This window comes from Electrona antarctica (genome assembly GCF_951216825.1).
Source record: "Electrona antarctica genome assembly, chromosome: 3".
NCBI lineage: Eukaryota > Metazoa > Chordata > Actinopteri > Myctophiformes > Myctophidae > Electrona > Electrona antarctica.
The window spans coordinates 59082072-59107071 of NC_136808.1; the positions used below are offsets into that span (position 1 = coordinate 59082072).

General features: G+C 53.0%; 1 protein-coding gene across 1 annotated transcript in view; it reads right to left on the reverse strand.

The window, feature by feature from the left end:
• Positions 1-25000, reverse strand: part of nav2a (neuron navigator 2a) — a gene marked incomplete at its 5' end in the record, with an annotated part of 162383 nt that overhangs the window by 105224 nt on the left and 32159 nt on the right. Inside the window, 2 exons of the mRNA XM_079496421.1 lie at positions 880-932; positions 6126-6243. Coding sequence (XP_079352547.1) covers positions 880-932; positions 6126-6243 — 171 coding nt within the window. The remainder of the gene's footprint in view (positions 1-879; positions 933-6125; positions 6244-25000) is intronic.

Sequence of the window (25000 nt, forward strand, 5' to 3'; positions counted from 1 at the left end):
CACAGGCATCAACAGACTGCTATAGGACTATATCTGACCCAGCGCTCTGGCTGCATGGGGCCACAGGCATCAACAGACTGCTATAGGACTATATCTAACCCAGTTCTCTGGCTGCATGGGGCCACAGGCATCAACAGACTGCTATAGGACTATATCTAACCCAGTGCTCTGGCTGCATGGGGCCACAGGCATCAACAGACTGCTATAGGACTATATCTAACCCAGCTCTCTGGCTGCATGGGGCCACAGGCATCAACAGACTGCTATAGGACTATATCTAACCCAGCGCTCTGGCTGCATGGGGCCACAGGCATCAACAGACTGCTATAGGACTATATCTAACCCAGCTCTCTGGCTGCATGGGGCCACAGGCATCAACAGACTGCTATAGGGACTATATCTAACCCAGCTCTCTGGCTGCATGGGGCCACAGGCATCAACAGACTGTTATAGGACTATATCTAACCCAGCTCTCTGGCTGCATGGGGCCACAGGCATCAACAGACTGGCATAGGACTATATCTAACCCAGCGCTCTGGCTGCATGGGGCCACAGGCATCAACAGACTGCTATAGGACTATATCTAACCCAGCACTCTGGCTGCATGGGGCCACAGGCATCAACAGACTGCTATAGGACTATATCTAACCCAGCGCTCTGGCTGCATGGGGCCACAGGCATCAACAGACTGCTATAGGACTATATCTAACCCAGCGCTCTGGCTGCATGGGGCCACAGGCATCAACAGACTGCTATAGGACTATATCTAACCCAGCGCTCTGGCTGCACACTTGAGTACACACACAGAAAAAAAGCACACAAACACAAAGAGGGAGACACAGCGGTGTTCTGCCAAAACAAACTTGGAAGGTCACTCACCATCTGAGAACGACTCTTGGGGCAGCCATTGATATCTTCAATCTTCTCATTGGCTGAGGAGAGAGAGAGAGAGAGAGAGAGAGAGAGAGAGATGTAGAAGAGACAGAATAGAGGAAGGAGAGAAAAATAATGGCTTTTTAAAGTGGTGTTCCCAGTGTCTTTGTTGCCAATGTAATCCTCTGTATATGATATCCACCAGAAATGTGTGTGGTAGTGGGTGTGTGTGTGTGTGTGTGTCTCTCACACAATGTGACTGAGGGGGGCAGGAGGGCAGAGGTGTCGAAGGCCTGTAGTTGTGGACAACATTGCCCCCACCCCCCTTTCTCCCCCTGTCACAGCAAATGGGAGTGAGGGGCTACCGGGGCCCCACCACGCTGGGGGCGTGTGCATGTTGTGTGTGTCCCCCTTCTCATCCCTCAGCAAGCAGCTGAGACAGGCCTATCATCTCACAGCTGACAACTGTGCCAACAGCAAGCATGCACAGTCTCCTACAATACATCACACAATACATAGTGGGGCCCACGGTGCAGCTCCGCCACTGGGCACAGGAAAAGGACCTGCATTTTGATAGTTGTCAAAAATGTCCATATAATTCTCCCAAACAGACACACAGTAACAAGCTGCTGCATTCACTGGTGTGCACTGTAAGTATTATTACTTGCGCAAGCAGAGCGTGCAAGTAATGTTTTTGTCCGGTGCTCCGATGCGTATTGCGTATGTCCCGTGGGCCGTGGCAGCGTATGACGTAATGATTTATTTGTGTTGATATGGCATTGGTGTCAGATTACATACATGTATACATATTACCTTTAATCCACCCGACACTGAAACATATCATTATTACGTCACCATTGAGAGCCAGTTATACCCTGGCATTGGTACATATCTTCATCACGTCATACGCAGTTACGGACATACGCATCAAACGACCCAAGTAACCACAGTATACTGCTAATCAACTTACTTGCGCAAGCAGAGCGTGCAAGTAATGATGTTTGTCCGGTGCTCCGATGCGTATGTCCGTGGCTGCGTATGACGCATTGGTACATATCTTCATCACGTCATATGCTGCTACGGGACATACGCATCAAACGACCCAAGTAACCACAGTATACTGCTAATCAACTTACAAATTACATATATACATAGAGGCATTTTCTTTAATCCACCCGACACTGAAACATATCATTATTACGTCACCATCAAGAGCCAGTTAAACACTGGCATTGGTACATATCTTCATCCCGTCATACGCAGCCACGGCATACGCATCAAACGACCCAAGTAACCACAGTATACTGCTAATCAACTTACAAATTACATATACATATACATACATGTTGTATGTAATCTGAAACCTATCTTTATTACGTCACCATTGCGAGCCAGAGATTTGAAAGTTTGTAGCGGTTGACAGTACTTGCGCGTTCTGCTTGCGCACTAGTAGGTCATTTATGGCCTACTTGTGTGCAAAGCGCACAGTAGGCACTCGACAAAGTGCAGTTTGTCGAGCCTCTAGCGGCCGCATACGCCCGCATATCGCTCCGATCAGCATTTGATCGGAGTGCATCGTCTCTGCCCATAAGAGAGTCCAGATGGGAAGCAGGAGGAGGAACTCACTGCTGCCACCAGCTGGCGGAGTCAGGTTAACATTATTACTGGTAGGCTACATTATGAGGGTGAAGTTCAACATTTTAAGTTCCTCCTGAAATGGTATATTTGGCTTAAAGTGACACTTTAATCCAGAGCTATTTTCAATGAATGAACAGCAGGGTCCAGAGCCTGGCTCTAGAGGACACAGGGAATGAACAGCAGGGTCCAGAGCCTGGCTCTAGAGGACACAGGGAATGAACAGCAGGGTCCAGAGCCTGGCTCTAGAGGACACAGGGAATGAACAGCAGGGTCCAGAGCCTGGCTCTAGAGGACACAGGGAATGAACAGCAGGGTCCAGAGCCTGGCTCTAGAGGACACAGGGAATGAACAGCAGGGTCCAGAGCCTGGCTCTAGAGGACACAGGGAATGAACAGCAGGGTCCAGAGCCTGGCTCTAGAGGACACAGTGAATGAACAGCAGGGTCCAGAGCCTGGCTCTAGAGGACACAGGGAATGAACTCAGACCTTCGGGAGGAACTAAGGGGCCTCACTCAAGCTTCTACTGTATATCACCTTGACACCCAATTTATTTTCTTTCTTTCTTTTTTTGTGGTTAGTGTCATAGTGTCACTATAAACAGTGAAATCCTCTGTTTTAATGTATCAATTTGTAACTCTGTGAGGGTACGGAAGGTTACTTTGGTACCCTCGCAGAGTTGAATTAACACTCAGGATATCACAGTGCAGCTACTTTTGTCCAGTAGTGCTTTTGTCCCACTGTGTATCTGTCCCCCAGTCTCATGGGTTCTTTTGTCCCACTGTGTCTCTGTCCCCCAGTCTCATGTGTTCACACAAAAACACAAAGATTAAAACTAGCTGCTCTAGTTTCGCCCGCGTACAATTAGTGTGGTGTGAGATTTCCTCTCTGAGCACACAGGGCACCAGGCAGGAAGGCAGCGCACAACAGGTGAATGGAACACACAGGGCACCAGGCAGGAAAGGCAGCGCACAACAGGTGAATGGAACAAGTCTTCGCCGGGTGTTTGGCACGGCTACATCGATACGATAGTGCAGGAACAGTGCTCAGCTGTTAGTAGTGGGAATACATCTATACGATAGTGCAGGAACAGTGCTCAGCTGTTAGTAGTGGGAATACAGTCTGAACGATATAAAAAAAAGAAACAGCCTGCAGGGGCAGTGAGTCGCTCAGTGAATCACACGGGCAGACAGATAGTCAGCTCTTACAGAAAGACATAGAGGGTTGGCTGTTGGGCTGGTCTCTGTTGGATGTGCAGTCAATCAGTTAGACAGGCAGGCAATTAGTAAGTCAATCAATGAGACAGACAGACAGTCAGGTGGCAGTTCAAAGATGAGAGCAGAGGACTAAATAAGACAACATATGTGACCAGATTTGACTGAGAGACTGCCATCGCGCAAATTACAGCTTTTCACCAGAGGAGGAAAACCTTTTTTTTTTTTTGCAAGACATTACTCTATAAGCCATATCTCCAAAACTGGTGGGTCAAACTGAACAACCAATATGTCAATTTGAAGCTATGATTCCCTGCTTTCATATGACATGAAAAAACGAAAATTAAAAAAAGTCCAATGGCAGTCCCTCAGTCAAATTTAGTCACATATGACAGGTTCCATAAGTCTCTATGAGCTGGCATGACTCAGATCTCCATGACAAAGTGTCACATTTCCAGTCTATGGTATGGTATGGTATGGTATGGTACGGAGGGGATGCCCCCCGCCCCCACCCCCCAACCCAAAAAGGCCCCTCACCCAAATCCCAGAATGAGACAGCCGGGGGTTAGTGGGAATTTCCTGGAATGGGCCTGCAGAGATTGGAGATCGTCAAGAATGTATTGGCTACACATTGAAAGCTTTAATTCATCCATTTTTAACTCAGGGTGTATAAATAGAACAAGTATAATCGGGTCTTTATAACAAAGCAAAGCAAAGCAAAGTTCTTTGTTTAAGCTCGACGAACTTGTTTACAGCCAGACCCTGCTCATAGAACATTTCATGGTAGGGGTTCAATGCCTTGCTCAAGGGCACTTCAGCGGTGGTCATTTTAACGTGCCGGTCCGGGGATACGAACTGGCGACCTTCCGATAACAAGACCGCTCCGCAAACCGTTCGGCCACCGCTGCCCCAAACAATATATACAGTACACATACTTACACAACCACAACATAATGAGAACAGGCAGAGATTGCAGTGTGCTGTCCACAAACAGTATATGATATTTACAAGCTCCTCCAAAAGGTTGTCATAATGCCCGCTAGCCGTCAATGACCTTCAGCAAAGTACAATCATGTGCATTCATCATCAATACAGTCCCTCAGCAGCAGCAGTGTGTATCAACGCTCTGAATCTATTGACTGCCCTGTATGAACTGAGGAAGTTAGCAAGTAGCTGACTCACTGGTCAGCTGGTGGGCCTGTGTGTGCGTGTGTGTGCGTGTGCGTGCGTGTGCCTGCGTGCGTGCGTGCGTGCGTGCGTGCGGAGCTGAGATGACAGGCTTATAGTTCAGACACAGTAAATGACAAGGTTGTCTGCCAGTGAGTAACACAGAGGGGATGACAGAGCGAGCATGCTGACACTTTTACAACCAAACTCCTTCCTCCGCTTAAAAAAGTCCCCCGGTTGTCAAACGCACAAAACAAACCCCTCACAAGACCCTTCCTTTACAAGTCTTCCAGTACTTGTATCTGTAAGCTTTAACCACATAAATAAACCATACAGTAAATACTTAGTTGACTGGGGGTCCAACCAGGGGTCCATACTAGGCACCCTTCTTTTTCCTGCTTTTAGTGTATGTTCACAAATGTTGTCCTACACAAAAAAACATTAACTTCCCCTTGACAATGAATGGAGAATTTTACGTCATAGTGTCTGAGCAAATATAGACACAGTGTCTATTGTACGGCACGATGATGTACGATGATAAGAGCGCCCCTCACTTCACACAGGTGTGATTTTTTCACCTATACTATAGGGTCCAAGTGGTTAAGCAAAGGTTATCCTCCCACTCCCAAACATATTAAATCACACTTGTGAGATTTTAGGGGGCATGTTATCCGTGAAAAATGAAAAATGAAATAAGTGTATTACAAGATGAATTTATATCAGCGAGATGACTGTCTATATTACCCTAAACAAGTCCATAGACTTGGGCTGGCCTATGGCGTAATTTCGGAAAGCCATGCATTGGAGGAGGGGCTATAGCTAGGGATGTCCCGATACACTTTTTTCGTTTCCGATCCGATCCCGATACCACAATTTCTGTGTTAACCGATACCGAATACCGATTCCACCAACCGGGAATAGTGTTTATAGTTATCTAGTTATATATCTCGTGTTGTGTTTATAGCAGACTCCTCACTCAAATGTGCACTTGCAGTTTGGGCAACTCCAAAGCAAACTCCACATTCCCCAACATTGTATTTACCTGCCATAGTGTCAACCCCTTACCCCTGTGTTAGACTGGCATATTCGCCGATACCGATATGACCCGATATGACCAAATAAGGGCCGATCCGATACTTTTCCGATACCGATACAGTATCGGGACATCTCTGGCTATAGCGCCCCCTAAAAGAATAACGTTTCAGAAGAAGAGGGGAAAATAAGTGTGTTTTCTTACCCACGACCTGTATGATCTCAGCCAGCAGAACTCCATCTGACACGTCGGTCTGGAGGTCCTTGATGAGACGCTTGTGTCCTGACTTGGCCAGGTAGTGGTTGGCCCAGTCTGTGTAGATCTACACACACACACACACACACACACACACACGCAACGTTCAATTACCAACTCTTACAAAACAAACACTCGCCTCGCCCCCAAAGGAATCCAGCGAGGAGGCATAGCGGGCCGCTGCACGGCGGACTCCATCGGCAGCGCATGGAGACGCGGGAGGAGGTGATCGGGGGCCAACATCTTTACGACTCCTAATAAAATAAATAACTGCACTGCATGAACGAACGGCAGCACAGCGGTCCCTGCTTTTCTTTTCTTTTGTTGGGGAGGACGGCCAGGCTGGCGTGTATCCGCGTGGTATTCAAATTGAGTGGGGCCATTGTGCCGGGGCGAGGGGCATTCATATGGGGGGGAGAGGGGGGACAGAGAGAGAGAGGGAGAGACAGGGAGGCGGGGTAGAGAGAGAGAGAGAGAGAGAGAGAGAGAGAGAGAGAGAGAGAGAGCACGGCAGGCGGGCCATTTTCAATTGGGCTTTGGCTGACATCATCCTCTGGGGACAAGAAAAGGCCCTTCAAATGCTGGGGGGGAGCATCAGAATAATCTGAATAGGTTCTTTCATAATTAGTCTCTCTCTCTCTCTCTGTCTAACTCACTCTCAAGCTCTCTCTCTCCCTCACCGAGTAAGAACATACACGCACGGACGCACACACACGCGCGCGCGCACGCACGCACGCAGACACGAGACACAGACACCCAAACATATGGAAACACATACACCACAAAGCAATGCAAATGTTTTCTGAGCACACTCTAGAATTGGCCAGGCAGTGAAATCTTGAGTGAATTTAACTCTGAAAGTGTAAAAGGGTATACTGTAGTGTACATAATATATATATTCTTATATTTTAAAGATTCATTTAATCATTTTTGGGCTTTTCTGCCTTTATATGGAGAGTGACAGGAAACAGGGAGTCAGAGACAGGGAGTGACATGCAGCAAAGGACGTCAGGCTTGGGAATCGAACTTGCGACACACTGTCAGGCTGCATTACAGGCTATATGTGGTTGCGCCTTAACTGCTATAGGCCATCTATACCCTCCCGGGCCCCGCTACATTATAATATTGCACTGTATTGTTTTTTAAGTGGTGCAACCACTTCCTTAAGTGACTATGTGTGTGGGTGGGTGGGTGGGTGTGTGGGTGCGTCTGAGCACGACAACAGCATGGTTGTAACTCTGTCATTTCTCAACCGTACACACACACACACACACACACACACACACACACACACACACACACACAGCCTTGGTGCATGGGACATAGACGACAGACCGATCCATACACTCTTCTAAAAGATCTGCGAGTCACACAGTGCTGAGGCAGAGCCTGCATGCCAGCAACGGATTAGGATATATATCCTTTCAATTCGCTGGTCCAGGAAAATAGAACATGAGTGTGTGTGTGTGTGTGTGTGTATGTGTGTGTGTGTGTGTGTGTGTGTGTGTGTGTGTGTGTGTGTGTGTGTGTGTGTGTGTGTGTGTGTGTGTGTGTGTGTGTGTGTGAGAAAGAGAGATTCCTTTGAAGTAGTTTCAGGCAGGTAAATTGAAGGCTTTGCAGTGTAATTAAAACCCAGGTGAAACGGGTAGCTGTCATTCACAGAGCTGGAGGAAACAGAAAGGTCAAGGAACCTTGAGGGTGACACGGGGTGGGGGGGGGGGGGGTGGGGGGGGGTATGAGAGCAGTAGTGGAAGAAGTATTCACTTCCGGGGTCAGGGGTCATCAATGTGTTCGCACACAGACCAATGTGTCGGTGTCCGTGGCTAGACTTGGCCTTGTCTTTGGCCTTGTTTTAGTTTTTTACATAACATTATAATGTTCTAATTTTGATCATAAGACCCATTTAATGAATGTCTCAGTCTCCAGGTTTGCCTCAAAATATGTAGGACACTGATTTACCATGACACTATATGGCACATTAATTAGGAGACGACTAGGACAGTGTTTCCCAAAGTGTCCCACATTTTTCAGCCCCCTAGCGTGGTCATTTCCGACGCACCGGTCTTAGGTGTGCAAATCTTAGAGTATATATGAATAGAGACGTCACCCGAGTTCTCCTCCCATCCACTTGCATTAAGTTGCTCAAAAGCGCATGAGGCGATTTCACTGTGCATTCTGGGTAGGAACAGAGTGCATTCTGGGATGGATTGGGCCCAAACACATGAACGCGCTGCCGCTGACTATCATTGCAGGCATTCAGCATTCACGTGTCATCGTGAACGTGCACAATGATAGTCAACGGACCAGCACGTTCATGTGTTTGGGCCCACGCTGCAATATCAAATTCAGCCACTATGTCCATTTCGTCTCAGGGTTTCATCCGGGTGCCATCTCTATTCATATATACTCTGTGAACAACACATTAGCAGTGAGTCAGTGACAGAATGTCAGTGAGTGACTATTCTGAACAGTCGTTTCACATCCATCTTCCCACCTCCCACATCAGACCATGTGGATCTATAGTACATCAAACAAGAGAAATGACGTGAAATAAGGTTAGGCTATAACTTATATAACTAACTACCACCCTCAATATTAAGAAATATGGAGCCTTGATCCGTGTAGTGACCATGTTGTAACATAGAATATTATTAAGACAACTAAAGTCCATGCAGCTGTCTGTCTCTATATGCAGATTCAACCACGTAGGACAGGCTGGGATCTTTGGACAAACAGTCACATTGAAATGAACAGGGAAATTCCCTTCCCCGGGCCCTATATACCAAATATTGCCAGTAACCCTGGAACCTCTCATTCAATGCTAGTCATTTCTAGAAGCTGTACAGTGAATGGGTGTAGAGCCGGGGGACATCCCTCTGATTCGGACATCATCACTCTAGTGAAACGTGGACCATTTTGCCAACAAGGTTCTCTGTTTATCAGCTAACCCCTCCTTCTCCAAGTACACAACAATACACAGCAGGTAGCGCCGAATATTAAACCAGCAGGAAGGAAACAGCAGAGATGTGACATCTCTTCGTGGCTGCTCTTAGAAAACAACGTAACGACCAGTCAACAAGCAACAGTGATTTGTGAATTCTCACATACACACCCCCCAATGTAACCCACAGCCCCCCCCCCCCCCTCCACACACACAGTAACAATGTATGTCACCCCCATAAACACGTGATGAGGGCATCTAGACAGCTACATTATGTGAAATCAGGCGGACACGCACGCACGCACATAGGCACTCACTGACACAGTCAAATCCTCTGAATATATCCTTTTGCAACTCTCAGGAGTTAACGGAACACAGGACAATTCACTGTGTGCCACCACAGGCCATCATCGCTGCTCCACATCCACTATCCTATCCGCAGTAGCCAGGCTCGCTGACTCACTGGCCCAGCGTGACACCCAGAGGGTGGTGGTCATGTGTGACGCACACAGGCCATCCCCTGCAGAGAGATGGAGCGATGAGAGCTGGGGAATGAAGGAGAGGGGTGACTTGTTGTTGTGTTGTGTTGTGTTGTGTTGTGTTGTGTTGTGTTGTGTTGTGTTGTGTTGTGTTGTTGTGTCTCGTCTCGCTGTGTTGTGTTTTAAGAGGAGGCTCTAGGCCAAGTTTGGGCCTAAGTCACAAAACATCACGACAACCACTGATTACAGTGCAAGCTGAGGTTTGGGACTGTGACAGGCTGTGTGTGTGGTTCTGTGTGTGTGTGCAGCATATGTGAGTGTGAGTGTGCGTGCGTGCGTGCGTGCGGGCGGGTGCGTGCGTGTACATGTGTGCCTGCATGTTTCTATAGGGATCGAGAAGTCACTCACCAAGACCAACAACTCTTTGGAATCTGCCTCTTTCATCTCTGCTGTTGTTTGTCAAACAGTGACTTGTAAGTGGAACCCTGTTTACTGAGCAAACACCACAGTACAGGCTGCAGCCATAATACTACCATCTGTATGTTTCACAATACCTTGCCAACATATCCTATTATGTCATTAAACTCTTAACCAGAATCATTCCAAAATCATTCCACAACTCTCCACCGTTGGATCCATTTAGTTCCATCTAAAGCAAGTGGTGATTCCATGCTGGACCATTCGGTCCTTTTGGTTCCCATTCTTCTGAGTAAAATTATCACTGAGGATTTAACTGTGCATATTTACTGTGTATATAATATATTACATATACTGTGTATATTTATTGCATCTTGTCTTCTTGTTATCTATATAAAGTGGGAGTTCCACATTGTTTTATGAGACCTCCTTAAAGACACCAACAGCAGGTAGACTTCACAGAGAGACCCAGGATAAGGGAAGTACAACAGCCAGGTAGGAATCATAGGATTCAAACCGACAGCAAGAACACATAGCTACAAAGATGGTTTACCACAACCCCACTGTTCCTACTTTCCATTCGAGCACTCTGAAGTCAAAGGTATGTTCATGTGTGTGTACACTGTACAGCACAATGACGTTTCTATGGTTCTCACATAGTGTACATGGACAGAGCTACAGTAGCCTTTCCAGGCCGGTTCCCTCGATAACTAATGTGACATTTAGCCTCATTACTGCCAGGGTCCAGTGAAAGACCTGAAAAGCACTTCACACGCCACTATGAACTGATCCATGAAACCGAGGGAGAGGCACGACAACGTTGCCGTATAAAAGCGCTATCTCTCACGAGAAGCTTTGGCTTTTTGGTCCCGGGGATCTTAAAGGTTTCCGGCTAGGTAAGGCTAATAGCAGGTAATGGCACTGAACGGAGAGTCCAGTGGACCAACTAAGGACCGGCTAGGTAAGGCTAATAGCAGGTAATGGCACTGAACGGAGAGTCCAGTGGACCAACTAAGGACACGCTCTGATAACACTGCTTTCTTCTCCCGTACCTTTTCAAAGCCAGAGTAAACTTTTGAACTTCAGAAGCTAAAAGCCAAACTGAAACGCAGATGTTTTCTTTCTCGTGGTCTACGCTATGAAAGCGGCAGCTATAGCTTCCCAACTGGTTAGGACTGGAATTATGCCCGCGAGTCCTGCGACCCTCCTTTGGGTCTCCACTCGCTGTTAGACACACATCCTTCTAAAGATATCCGCCAGTTTACAAGGCATGTTGGCGAGCAGCGCCAGAGGCATGTTGGCGAGCAGCGCCAGAGTCATGTTGGCGAGCAGCGCCAGAGGCATGTTGGCGAGCAGCGCCAGAGTCCATGTTGGCGAGCAGCGCCAGAGGCATGTTGGCGAGCAGCGCCAGAGGCATGTTGGCGAGCAGCGCCAGAGTCCATGTTGGCGAGCAGCGCCAGAGGCATGTTGGCGAGCAGCGCCAGAGGCATGTTGGCGAGCAGCGCCAGAGTCCATGTTGGCGAGCAGCGCCAGAGGCATGTTGGCGAGCAGCGCCAGAGTCCATGTTGGCGAGCAGCGCCAGAGGCATGTTGGCGAGCAGCGCCAGAGTCCATGTTGGCGAGCAGCGCCAGAGGCATGTTGGCGAGCAGCGCCAGAGTCCATGTTGGCGAGCAGCGCCAGAGGCATGTTGGCGAGCAGCGCCAGAGGCATGTTGGCGAGCAGCGCCAGAGTCCATGTTGGCGAGCAGCGCCAGAGTCATGTTGGCGAGCAGCGCCAGAGGCATGTTGGCGAGCAGCGCCAGAGGCATGTTGGCGAGCAGCGCCAGAGTCCATGTTGGCGAGCAGCGCCAGAGGCATGTTGGCGAGCAGCGCCAGAGTCCATGTTGGCGAGCAGCGCCAGAGGCATGTTGGCGAGCAGCGCCAGAGTCCATGTTGGCGAGCAGCGCCAGAGGCATGTTGGCGAGCAGCGCCAGAGGCATGTTGGCGAGCAGTGCCAGCGTCATGTTGGCGAGCAGCGCCAGAGGCATGTTGGCGAGCAGCGCCAGAGGCATGTTGGCGAGCAGCGCCAGAGTCCATGTTGGCGAGCAGCGCCAGAGGCATGTTGGCGAGCAGCGCCAGAGGCATGTTGGCGAGCAGCGCCAGAGTCATGTTGGCGAGCAGCGCCAGAGGCATGTTGGTAAGCAGCGCCAGAGGCATGTTGGCGAGCAGCGCCAGAGGCATGTTGGCGAGCAGCGCCAGAGTCCATGTTGGCGAGCAGCGCCAGAGTCATGTTGGTGAGCAGCGCCAGAGTCCATGTTGGCGAGCAGCGCCAGAGTCATGTTGGCGAGCAGCGCCAGAGTCCATGTTGGTAAGCAGCGCCAGAGGCATGTTGGCGAGCAGCGCCAGAGTCATGTTGGCGAGCAGCGCCAGAGGCATGTTGGCGAGCAGCGCCAGAGGCATGTTGGCGAGCAGCGCCAGAGGCATGTTGGCGAGCAGCGCCAGAGGCATGTTGGCGAGCAGCGCCAGAGGCATGTTGGCGAGCAGCGCCAGAGGCATGTTGGCGAGCAGCGCCAGAGGCATGTTGGCGAGCAGCGCCAGAGTCCATGTTGGCGAGCAGCGCCAGAGTCATGTTGGTAAGCAGCGCCAGAGTCCATGTTGGCGAGCAGCGCCAGAGGCATGTTGGCGAGCAGCGCCAGAGTCATGTTGGCGAGCAGCGCCAGAGTCATGTTGGTAAGCAGCGCCAGAGTCCATGTTGGCGAGCAGTGCCAGAGTCATGTTGGCGAGCAGCGCCAGAGTCATGTTGGTAAGCAGCGCCAGAGTCCATGTTGGCGAGCAGCGCCAGAGTCATGTTGGCGAGCAGCGCCAGAGGCATGTTGGCGAGCAGCGCCAGAGTCCATGTTGGCGAGCAGCGCCAGAGTCCATGTTGGTAAGCAGCGCCAGAGTCATGTTGGCGAGCAGCGCCAGAGGCCTGTTGGCGAGCAGCGCCAGAGTCCATGTTGGCGAGCAGCGCCAGAGTCCATGTTGGCGAGCAGCGCCAGCGTCATGTTGGCGAGCAGCGCCAGAGTCCATGTTGGCGAGCAGCGCCAGCGTCATGTTGGCGAGCAGCGCCAGAGTCCATGTTGGCGAGCAGCGCCAGCGTCATGTTGGTAAGCAGCGCCAGAGTCCATGTTGGTAAGCAGCGCCAGAGTCCATGTTGGCGAGCAGCGCCAGCGTCATGTTGGCGAGCAGTGCCAGCGTCATGTTGGCGAGCAGCGCCAGAGTCATGTTGGCGAGCAGCGCCAGAGTCATGTTGGTGAGCAGCGCCAGAGTCCATGTTGGCGAGCAGCGCCAGAGTCATGTTGGCGAGCAGCGCCAGAGTCATGTTGGCGAGCAGCGCCAGAGTCATGTTGGCGAGCAGCGCCAGAGGCATGTTGGCGAGCAGCGCCAGCGTCATGTTGGCGAGCAGCGCCAGAGTCATGTTGGCGAGCAGCGCCAGAGGCATGTTGGCGAGCAGCGCCAGCGTCATGTTGGCGAGCAGCGCCAGAGTCCATGTTGGCGAGCAGCGCCAGAGTCCATGTTGGCGAGCAGCGCCAGAGTCATGTTGGCGAGCAGCGCCAGAGGCATGTTGGCGAGCAGCGCCAGCGTCATGTTGGCGAGCAGCGCCAGAGTCCATGTTGGCGAGCAGCGCCAGAGTCCATGTTGGTAAGCAGCGCCAGAGTCCATGTTGGCGAGCAGCGCCAGCGTCATGTTGGCGAGCAGCGCCAGAGTCCATGTTGGCGAGCAGTGCCAGCGTCATGTTGGCGAGCAGCGCCAGCGTCATGTTGGCGAGCAGCGCCAGAGTCCATGTTGGCGAGCAGTGCCAGCGTCATGTTGGCGAGCAGCGCCAGCGTCATGTTGGCGAGCAGCGCCAGAGTCCATGTTGGCGAGCAGCGCCAGAGTCCATGTTGGTAAGCAGCGCCAGAGTCCATGTTGGCGAGCAGCGCCAGCGTCATGTTGGCGAGCAGCGCCAGAGTCCATGTTGGCGAGCAGTGCCAGCGTCATGTTGGCGAGCAGTGCCAGCGTCATGTTGGCGAGCAGCGCCAGAGTCATGTTGGCGAGCAGCGCCAGAGTCCATGTTGGCGAGCAGCGCCAGCGTCATGTTGGCGAGCAGCGCCAGAGGCATGTTGGCGAGCAGCGCCAGAGTCATGTTGGCGAGCAGCGCCAGAGTCCATGTTGGCGAGCAGTGCCAGCGTCATGTTGGCGAGCAGCGCCAGAGTCCATGTTGGTAAGCAGCGCCAGAGTCCATGTTGGCGAGCAGTGCCAGAGTCCATGTTGGCGAGCAGCGCCAGAGGCATGTTGGCGAGCAGCGCCAGAGGCATGTTGGCGAGCAGCGCCAGAGGCATGTTGGCGAGCAGCGCCAGAGTCATGTTGGCGAGCAGCGCCAGAGTCATGTTGGCGAGCAGCGCCAGAGGCATGTTGGCGAGCAGCGCCAGAGGCATGTTGGCGAGCAGCGCCAGAGGCATGTTGGCGAGCAGCGCCAGAGTCATGTTGGCGAGCAGCGCCAGAGGCATGTTGGCGAGCAGCGCCAGAGGCATGTTGGCGAGCAGCGCCAGAGTCATGTTGGCGAGCAGTGCCAGAGTCATGTTGGCGAGCAGCGCCAGAGGCATGTTGGCGAGCAGCGCCAGAGTCATGTTGGCGAGCAGCGCCAGAGTCATGTTGGCGAGCAGCGCCAGAGTCCATGTTGGCGAGCAGCGCCAGAGTCCATGTTGGCGAGCAGCGCCAGAGGCATGTTGGCGAGCAGCGCCAGAGGCATGTTGGCGAGCAGCGCCAGAGTCCATGTTGGCGAGCAGCGCCAGAGTCCATGTTGGCGAGCAGCGCCAGAGTCCATGTTGGCGAGCAGTGCCAGCGTCATGTTGGCGAGCAGCGCCAGAGTCCATGTTGGCGAGCAGTGCCAGAGGCATGTTGGCGAGCAGCGCCAGAGTCATGTTGGCGAGCAGCGCCAGAGTCATGTTGGCGAGCAGCGCCAGAGGCATGTTGGTAAGCAGCGCCAGAGTCCATGTTGGCGAGCAGCGCCAGAGGCATGTTGGCGAGCAGCGCCAGAGGCATGTTGGCGAGCAGCGCCAGAGTCATGTTGGCGAGCAGCGCCAGAGTCATGTTGGCGAGCAGTGCCAGAGTCATGTTGGCGAGCAGCGCCAGAGTCATGTTGGCGAGCAGCGCCAGCGTCATGTTGGCGAGCAGCGCCAGAGTCCATGTTGGCGAGCAGCGCCAGAGTCCATGTTGGCGAGCAGCGCCAGAGTCATGTTGGCGAGCAGCGCCAGAGTCATGTTGGCGAGCAGCGCCAGAGTCATGTTGGCGAGCAGCGCCAGAGTCCATGTTGGCGAGCAGCGCCAGAGTCCATGTTGGCGAGCAGCGCCAGAGTCCATGTTGGCGAGCAGCGCCAGAGTCATGTTGGCGAGCAGCGCCAGAGTCCATGTTGGCGAGCAGTGCCAGAGTCCATGTTGGCGAGCAGCGCCAGAGTCCATGTTGGCGAGCAGCGCCAGAGTCCATGTTGGCGAGCAGCGCCAGAGTCATGTTGGCGAGCAGCGCCAGAGTCCATGTTGGCGAGCAGTGCCAGAGTCCATGTTGGCGAGCAGCGCCAGAGTCCATGTTGGCGAGCAGCGCCAGAGTCCATGTTGGCGAGCAGTGCCAGAGGCATGTTGGCGAGCAGCGCCAGAGTCCATGTTGGCGAGCAGCGCCAGAGTCCATGTTGGCGAGCAGCGCCAGAGGCATGTTGGCGAGCAGCGCCAGAGTCCATGTTGGCGAGCAGCGCCAGAGTCATGTTGGCGAGCAGCGCCAGAGTCCATGTTGGCGAGCAGCGCCAGAGTCATGTTGGCGAGCAGCGCCAGAGGCATGTTGGCGAGCAGCGCCAGAGTCCATGTTGGCGAGCAGCGCCAGAGTCATGTTGGCGAGCAGCGCCAGAGTCCATGTTGGCGAGCAGCGCCAGAGTCCATGTTGGCGAGCAGCGCCAGAGTCCATGTTGGCGAGCAGCGCCAGAGTCCATGTTGGCGAGCAGCGCCAGAGTCCATGTTGGCGAGCAGTGCCAGAGTCATGTTGGCGAGCAGCGCCAGAGGCATGTTGGCGAGCAGCGCCAGAGGCATGTTGGCGAGCAGCGCCAGAGTCCATGTTGGCGAGCAGTGCCAGAGTCCATGTTGGCGAGCAGCGCCAGAGTCCATGTTGGCGAGCAGCGCCAGAGTCCATGTTGGCGAGCAGCGCCAGAGGCATGTTGGCGAGCAGCGCCAGAGTCCATGTTGGCGAGCAGCGCCAGAGTCATGTTGGCGAGCAGCGCCAGAGTCATGTTGGCGAGCAGCGCCAGAGTCATGTTGGCGAGCAGCGCCAGAGTCATGTTGGCGAGCAGCGCCAGAGTCATGTTGGCGAGCAGCGCCAGCGTCATGTTGGCGAGCAGCGCCAGAGTCATGTTGGCGAGCAGCGCCAGAGGCATGTTGGCGAGCAGCGCCAGAGTCATGTTGGCGAGCAGCGCCAGCGTCATGTTGGCGAGCAGCGCCAGAGGCATGTTGGCGAGCAGCGCCAGAGGCATGTTGGTAAGCAGCGCCAGAGGCATGTTGGCGAGCAGCGCCAGAGTCCATGTTGGCGAGCAGCGCCAGAGGCATGTTGGCGAGCAGCGCCAGAGGCATGTTGGTAAGCAGCGCCAGAGGCATGTTGGCGAGCAGCGCCAGAGTCCATGTTGGCGAGCAGCGCCAGAGGCATGTTGGTAAGCAGCGCCAGAGGCATGTTGGCGAGCAGCGCCAGAGTCCATGTTGGTAAGCAGCGCCAGAGTCATGTTGGCGAGCAGCGCCAGAGTCCATGTTGGTAAGCAGCGCCAGAGGCATGTTGGCGAGCAGCGCCAGAGGCATGTTGGCGAGCAGCGCCAGAGTCCATGTTGGTAAGCAGCACCAGAGTCATGTTGGCGAGCAGCGCCAGAGTCATGTTGGCGAGCAGCGCCAGAGTCCATGTTGGCGAGCAGCGCCAGAGGCATGTTGGCGAGCAGTGCCAGAGTCCATGTTGGCGAGCAGTGCCAGAGTCATGTTGGCGAGCAGCGCCAGAGTCATGTTGGCGAGCAGCGCCAGAGTCATGTTGGCGAGCAGCGCCAGAGTCATGTTGGCGAGCAGCGCCAGAGTCATGTTGGCGAGCAGCGCCAGAGGCATGTTGGCGAGCAGCGCCAGAGGCATGTTGGCGAGCAGCGCCAGAGTCCATGTTGGCGAGCAGCGCCAGAGTCATGTTGGCGAGCAGCGCCAGAGTCATGTTGGCGAGCAGCGCCAGAGTCATGTTGGCGAGCAGCGCCAGAGGCATGTTGGCGAGCAGCGCCAGAGGCATGTTGGCGAGCAGCGCCAGAGTCCATGTTGGCGAGCAGCGCCAGAGTCATGTTGGCGAGCAGCGCCAGAGTCCATGTTGGCGAGCAGCGCCAGAGTCCATGTTGGCGAGCAGCGCCAGAGTCCATGTTGGCGAGCAGCGCCAGAGTCCATGTTGGCGAGCAGCGCCAGAGTCCATGTTGGCGAGCAGTGCCAGAGTCATGTTGGCGAGCAGCGCCAGAGGCATGTTGGCGAGCAGCGCCAGAGGCATGTTGGCGAGCAGCGCCAGAGTCCATGTTGGCGAGCAGTGCCAGAGTCCATGTTGGCGAGCAGCGCCAGAGTCCATGTTGGCGAGCAGCGCCAGAGTCCATGTTGGCGAGCAGCGCCAGAGGCATGTTGGCGAGCAGCGCCAGAGTCCATGTTGGCGAGCAGCGCCAGAGTCATGTTGGCGAGCAGCGCCAGAGTCCATGTTGGCGAGCAGTGCCAGAGTCATGTTGGCGAGCAGCGCCAGAGGCATGTTGGCGAGCAGCGCCAGAGTCCATGTTGGCGAGCAGCGCCAGAGTCATGTTGGCGAGCAGCGCCAGAGTCATGTTGGCGAGCAGCGCCAGAGTCATGTTGGCGAGCAGCGCCAGAGTCATGTTGGCGAGCAGCGCCAGCGTCATGTTGGCGAGCAGCGCCAGCGTCATGTTGGCGAGCAGCGCCAGAGGCATGTTGGCGAGCAGCGCCAGAGGCATGTTGGCGAGCAGCGCCAGAGTCATGTTGGCGAGCAGCGCCAGAGTCATGTTGGCGAGCAGCGCCAGAGTCCATGTTGGCGAGCAGCGCCAGAGGCATGTTGGCGAGCAGCGCCAGAGGCATGTTGGTAAGCAGCGCCAGAGGCATGTTGGCGAGCAGCGCCAGAGTCCATGTTGGCGAGCAGCGCCAGAGGCATGTTGGTAAGCAGCGCCAGAGGCATGTTGGCGAGCAGCGCCAGAGTCCATGTTGGTAAGCAGCGCCAGAGTCATGTTGGCGAGCAGCGCCAGAGTCCATGTTGGTAAGCAGCACCAGAGTCATGTTGGCGAGCAGCGCCAGAGTCATGTTGGCGAGCAGCGCCAGAGTCCATGTTGGCGAGCAGCGCCAGAGTCCATGTTGGCGAGCAGTGCCAGAGGCATGTTGGCGAGCAGCGCCAGAGGCATGTTGGCGAGCAGTGCCAGAGTCCATGTTGGCGAGCAGTGCCAGAGGCATGTTGGCGAGCAGCGCCAGAGGCATGTTGGCGAGCAGCGCCAGAGTCCATGTTGGCGAGCAGCGCCAGAGGCATGTTGGCGAGCAGCGCCAGAGTCATGTTGGCGAGCAGCGCCAGAGTCCATGTTGGTAAGCAGCACCAGAGTCATGTTGGCGAGCAGCGCCAGAGTCATGTTGGCGAGCAGTGCCAGAGGCATGTTGGCGAGCAGCGCCAGAGTCATGTTGGCGAGCAGTGCCAGCGTCATGTTGGCGAGCAGCACCAGAGTCATGTTGGCGAGCAGCGCCAGAGTCATGTTGGCGAGCAGCGCCAGAGTCATGTTGGCGAGCAGCACCAGAGTCATGTTGGCGAGCAGCGCCAGAGTCATGTTGGCGAGCAGCGCCAGAGTCCATGTTGGCGAGCAGCGCCAGAGTCATGTTGGCGAGCAGTGCCAGAGGCATGTTGGCGAGCAGCGCCAGAGTCATGTTGGCGAGCAGCGCCAGAGTCATGTTGGCGAGCAGCGCCAGAGGCATGTTGGCGAGCAGCGCCAGAGTCATGTTGGCGAGCAGCGCCAGAGTCATGTTGGCGAGCAGCGCCAGAGTCATGTTGGCGAGCAGCGCCAGAGTCATGTTGGCGAGCAGCGCCAGAGTCATGTTGGCGAGCAGCGCCAGAGGCATGTTGGCGAGCAGCGCCAGAGTCATGTTGGCGAGCAGCGCCAGAGTCATGTTGGCGAGCAGTGCCAGAGTCATGTTGGCGAGCAGCGCCAGAGTCCATGTTGGTAAGCAGCGCCAGAGTCATGTTGGCGAGCAGCGCCAGAGGCATGTTGGCGAGCAGTGCCAGCGTCATGTTGGCGAGCAGCGCCAGAGTCATGTTGGCGAGCAGCGCCAGAGTCATGTTGGCGAGCAGCGCCAGAGTCATGTTGGCGAGCAGTGCCAGAGTCATGTTGGCGAGCAGCGCCAGAGTCCATGTTGGTAAGCAGTGCCAGAGGCATGTTGGCGAGCAGCGCCAGAGTCCATGTTGGTAAGCAGTGCCAGAGTCATGTTGGCGAGCAGCGCCAGAGTCATGTTGGCGAGCAGCGCCAGAGTCCATGTTGGCGAGCAGCGCCAGAGTCATGTTGGCGAGCAGCGCCAGAGTCCATGTTGGTAAGCAGTGCCAGCGTCATGTTGGCGAGCAGCGCCAGAGTCCATGTTGGTAAGCAGTGCCAGAGGCATGTTGGCGAGCAGCGCCAGAGTCCATGTTGGTAAGCAGCGCCAGAGGCATGTTGGCGAGCAGCGCCAGAGTTGAACGGGAGATAAGCTCCGACGACTACCGGGACGCAGAAATAAGCGTTCTCAGTCAGGCCCAAAAGGACAGCTTCGCTGAGGAAATCAAAATGCTACAGGCCGGCACGGAGATACTCAAATCCAGCAAGATAAAGGCACTAGCACCAGAACTCCACTCGGGACTCCTGCTCGAAGGACCATATAAACGGGGATCTAATCAGATACCAGATATGGAGCCGAGAGTTCGTCCTGAGGTCAGGGGTGAGTACGAACTCTTGAAGAAGGAAGTTGATCGTAATGTTATCTTATAGTTGTCCTTAAAGTATCAATAGCTTAAGCTCACTCAATCCTATCTAGGCTCCTTCTTTATAGTCTTGAAGATGTCGTCTCTGACGTCACTGTAGTGACGTCGGAGTGACATCTCATACCCTTCGTAACAAGAGTCATGTTGGCGAGCAGCGCCAGCGCCCAGCAGTTAAAGAAACATCCCACCCTTTAATCCTGCCTAGTGTTTACATTCTAATCCTCTCAAAAAGACATGAATGAATTGTTCTGCGTTGTAGTTTCACGACAGGGGGGGGCTGTCGAAGGGCATGCTGGGAAACGTAGTACATCATCAGACACCAAAGTTGAAGTGTGTTCAACATCAAAGAAGGACAACGTCTGTTAGTTTCCCGTGAGTAAAATAAATCTTTGAATAGATACAGTATGCTACCTGCCTCTGGCCTGCGTGTCCCTCCGGCTCTTCTCCTCTATAAATAGACCAGAAGAATGATGGGGAGTGACAGTGTAGGACCTGGCGTGACCTCAGACCTTCCTATTTTAGGCGGAGATCCCCTCTCGCTCCCTCTCTCACTCTTTCCCTCGAGTCAACGCCATTAACTAACTAACTAACTCCATGCACATGCATTGCTCACACATTTTTGTCATCCACCCAAACCCCATGGATGGCGGTTATAGTGACTGTGCCCCTGCCTGTATGCCATATGACAGCGTTACAATCTCTCTGACTTTCTGCTCTCTTACCATTTTGTAGTGCTCACAGGAGGATCGACTGTGGTCCCGGACAGGAACCCTGAGGTCCTCCACACACACTGGCATGATGCTGGGTCTCACACCTGGGGGTTCTGCTGGCCTGAAGAGGCAAATACTGTATAGGTCCATCTGGGAGTCTCCCGAAACTTCCAGAATGCCATGCAGGGACTAGTTGTTAGCGCTGTCTTTGTACTGTCAACACGGTGAACACAGCCATGCTGCGTCTGACAACTCCACTCAGCCCTTGTTGTTGTTCTTCTCACATCTGCTGGCCCTGAGTCTGTCTGTCTGTCCGTACCACTCTCTGTCTGGCCCTGAGTCTGTCTGTCTGTCCGTACCACTCTCTGTCTTAAGTCTGTCTGTCCGTACCACTCTCTGTCTGGCCCTGAGTCTGTCTGTCTGTCCGTACCACTCTCTGTCTTAAGTCTGTCTGTCCGTACCACTCTCTGTCTGGCCCTGAGTCTGTCTGTCTGTCCGTACCACTCTCTGTCTTTAGTCTGTCTGTCCGTACCACTCTCTGTCTTAAGTCTGTCTGTCCGTACCACTCTCTGTCCTTACACTGTGGATATGTGTCCTTAGATTACTCCTCTGTTCTGTTCTGTTCTTCTCCCTCACTCTCTATCGGCCCCTCAGAGAGGCACTGAGGCTTCACATACTTTTTCACTCTTCAAATTACCACTCTCTCTCTCTCTCCGTCTCTCCGTCTCTCTCTCTGTCTCTCTCTGTCTCTCTCTCTCTCTCTAGGTAGATTTACGTTTCTGAGTCAGCCACCCTGACTCAGTTCCTCCCTCCCTGTCGCCCCCACATTGGCGCTGACCTACAGAGGCTCCCACCACCCCTTGTCTTGTCTTCACCTGTCCCTGTCCCCCCCCCCTCCCACACACACACTCATAACGTAGACATGATGAATGCTACTGTTCCGGAGGTAACAAATAAACACCTCCCAGGGGCCCCTGCCTCTGACAGGAGCCCCTCTCCTGTCCTGGCCCCCCAACTGCACACCTGGCACTGTACATCACACAAATGCATGCGTGCACACACACACACACACACACACACACACACACACACACACACACACACACACACACACACACACACACACACACACACACACACACACACACACACACACACACACACACACACACACACACACAGTCTTTCTCTCTGGTACCGTATACCTGGTACCATATCCACTGGATGTTACCGTATCTGGTACCATTTACCAGTGGTATAGTCAAAGAGGTGGCATGTCAATGCACCCCAGATGTACCCTCATTATGCACAGATCCAAGCTTAATTACATTCTGTCCCAAGGACCTCATTTATATTCTTAGATATGATTTGCATATTAAGTGCCCATGCTATAGGGTTAGAGTTGTATGGTTCTTATGTAGAGACCATTGTTTCCTTTGGTTAATTAATGTTGGGGCACGTACGTATATAGCCTATAGGTTCGTACCACATATTATTACAGGCTCTAACGCCTGACAGTGAGTGCTCGGTTTGATTCCCGGGGCGCGGTGGACTCCCCCAACTCTCTATCCAAAAAAAAAAGATATATTAAAACAAAAAAAGAAATCTTCTCTGCCCAGATACCCACAGCCAAGGTGACTGTGAATGTACAGTTGGAGGCCATCGATATTGTCCTTTTCTTTTTGCTGAGGTTTGCGTGATCTGCGCAAAAAGGACAGTTAACCCATTTTGGGCGGGAACCCCTTTTGGTGTTTTAAACATTATGTTATAATTTAGCTATTGAAAAATAGCAGATCTACAAGCTCATAGCGCGCCACCGAGTGGCGCGCTACGAGCTTGTAGGTCTGCTATTTTTGAAAAATCGTGAAAATATTTATTTCAGAAAACTGGAGGATTTAGAAGGATTTTTGAAAATTTTGAGGTCAGGCCTAAATGGGTCAAATGATAAGGGACAATATCGGTGGCACCCAACTGTACATACCTTCAGTATGACCTTTTATTTATTATGCACTCACATGGTCATATTATGCACTGTATGCTCCTCTCTTTTCTCTATCTTTTCACTGCAATGATGAGCCTGCAGGTTTTTCACCCACCTTACTTGTAATGTGACAATAAAGATTGATTCTGATCGTGGTCTTCCATGGCCCAGGCGGGCCCCCTGAAATCCCCACATGTCCCCAAGTTCTCTCTCTCTCTCTCTCTCTCACACACACACACACACACACACACACACACACACACACACACACACACACACACACACACACACACACACACACACACACACACACACACACACACACACACACACACACACACACACACAGAAATATCTCTCTGCCTACTGTGTACCACCCTACGAGAACATCCCTGATCGGCCAGCAGCTATAGTCCTGTATATGGGCTGGGGAGATGGAGGAGGGGTTGGGGGGGGGGGGGGTGACATGTGGCAACACTACGCCTCCGGCCCAGCCTAGCCCACCCTCCAGATGGCTTATGGGAAGAGTTGAGGATGGATGGATGGCTGGGTAGATATAGACCCCTCCCGACAGCAGAGATATATTCTATATATTCTAATGAAATGTATCTCACTCTTCCCCAACGTGTTAAAACACAGAGACATTGATACACGGGCGACCAGATTACTAAACCCAATTTGTCTCCCGTTTACATTTCCTAATGGAAGCTATATCCTCTCTGTCTCAGTGCACAGACACAGACAGCCAGATGGTTTATGAGAAATCAATACCCGTGTGTGATATGACAACAGAGTGACGCACCGCCTATAGGACCATGGAGCTTAGCGTATATATTAATAGAGACGGCACCGGATTCCTCCTCCCATCCACTTGCATTAAGTTGCTAAAAAGCGCATGAGGCGATTTCACTCCTCCTTCCGGGTAGGAACAGAGTGCATTCTGGGATGGATTGCCCCAATAACATGAACACGCTGGTCGTTGACTATCATTGCGCCGTTTACACACGTTCACGTATGAAACATTCGTTCACGTGTCATGGACCCAATAACATGACCGTGCGCAATGATAGTCAACGGGCTCGAGCTGCAATGACAAATTCGGCCACTATGTCCATTTCGCCTCAGGGTTTCCTCCGGGTGCCGTCTCTATTAATATATACTCTAAGCCATGAAGGCCAGACACTGGACGACGCCATTTTGAAGATGCGCGCGCATCCACTTGCACTCTACGTGCTGCTTTCAATGGCCTTTATCTCCAAATCGGGCGCAATGAATGTCGTTTCCGGTCAAAACAAGGTTTTTCAACAGCCGGTGCTGTGATACTCGCGGTCGGGCACCCAGCGAGAGAACAACAACCGGTCAAGACACCACACACCACCATCGTAACATCCGATTACGGATATTTGGCTCTTCAAAATAAGGGTTTAAAGGGGAAAAAACATGGCAATGCGCGGTAAATTAATAAATGAATTCCGGCGGGTATTGTGTTAACTAATTACCATGTGCTCACTCCGATTTTTCTTTCTTCAAAATACATGCTCCTCTAATGCAGGGGTTCTCAACCCGTGGGTTGCGACCCCTCGGGGGGTCGCCAAATTATTTTGGGGGGTCCCCAAATTATTTTCAAAAAGAAAAAGTGTTTTTTTGCAACTGAATGGCTGGAAAAAGGAAATGAAGAGTTTACATATAGTACACATAATACATGCATACAACTTCCCTAATGATTATATCTGGTTTCAGTATTTATATATGGTGTATTGTCTCTATTATTAAGGTTATTGTAGCAGTCAATTTATATTGGGGGTCGGGAGGGGGCGGGGCGGGGGTCCCGAGACATTGCCAAAGCATTTTCGGGGGTCCCCGGCCAAAAACGTTGAGAACCCCTGCTCTAATGATACTATAATCTCCTCTCCTCAGAGAGAGAGATTTGCTTTCTTGCTGGCTCTATCTCGTTCGCGCACACACGCACACACGACACACACAACCACAACCGCCACTGTCACCACAGGCCAGCCCCAGGCAGTGCCATGCTCCGCTGGCCCCAGCATGAGTCCTGGTGGCTGGTTGGCAGGATGTAGGGCCTCCCTTATCATCCTCAACTCTCTCTCTCTCTCTCTGTGTTCTCTGTCGCAACACACACACACACACACACACACACACACAGAGCTCTCTCAAGTGGCTTCAACCCACAGAGTGCTGCAGCAGGCAGTGCAGCGCAGGCCGAGTCTAAACCAGCCCTCATGTCTGCAGCCCGCTCTGTGTTGCGCCACATGA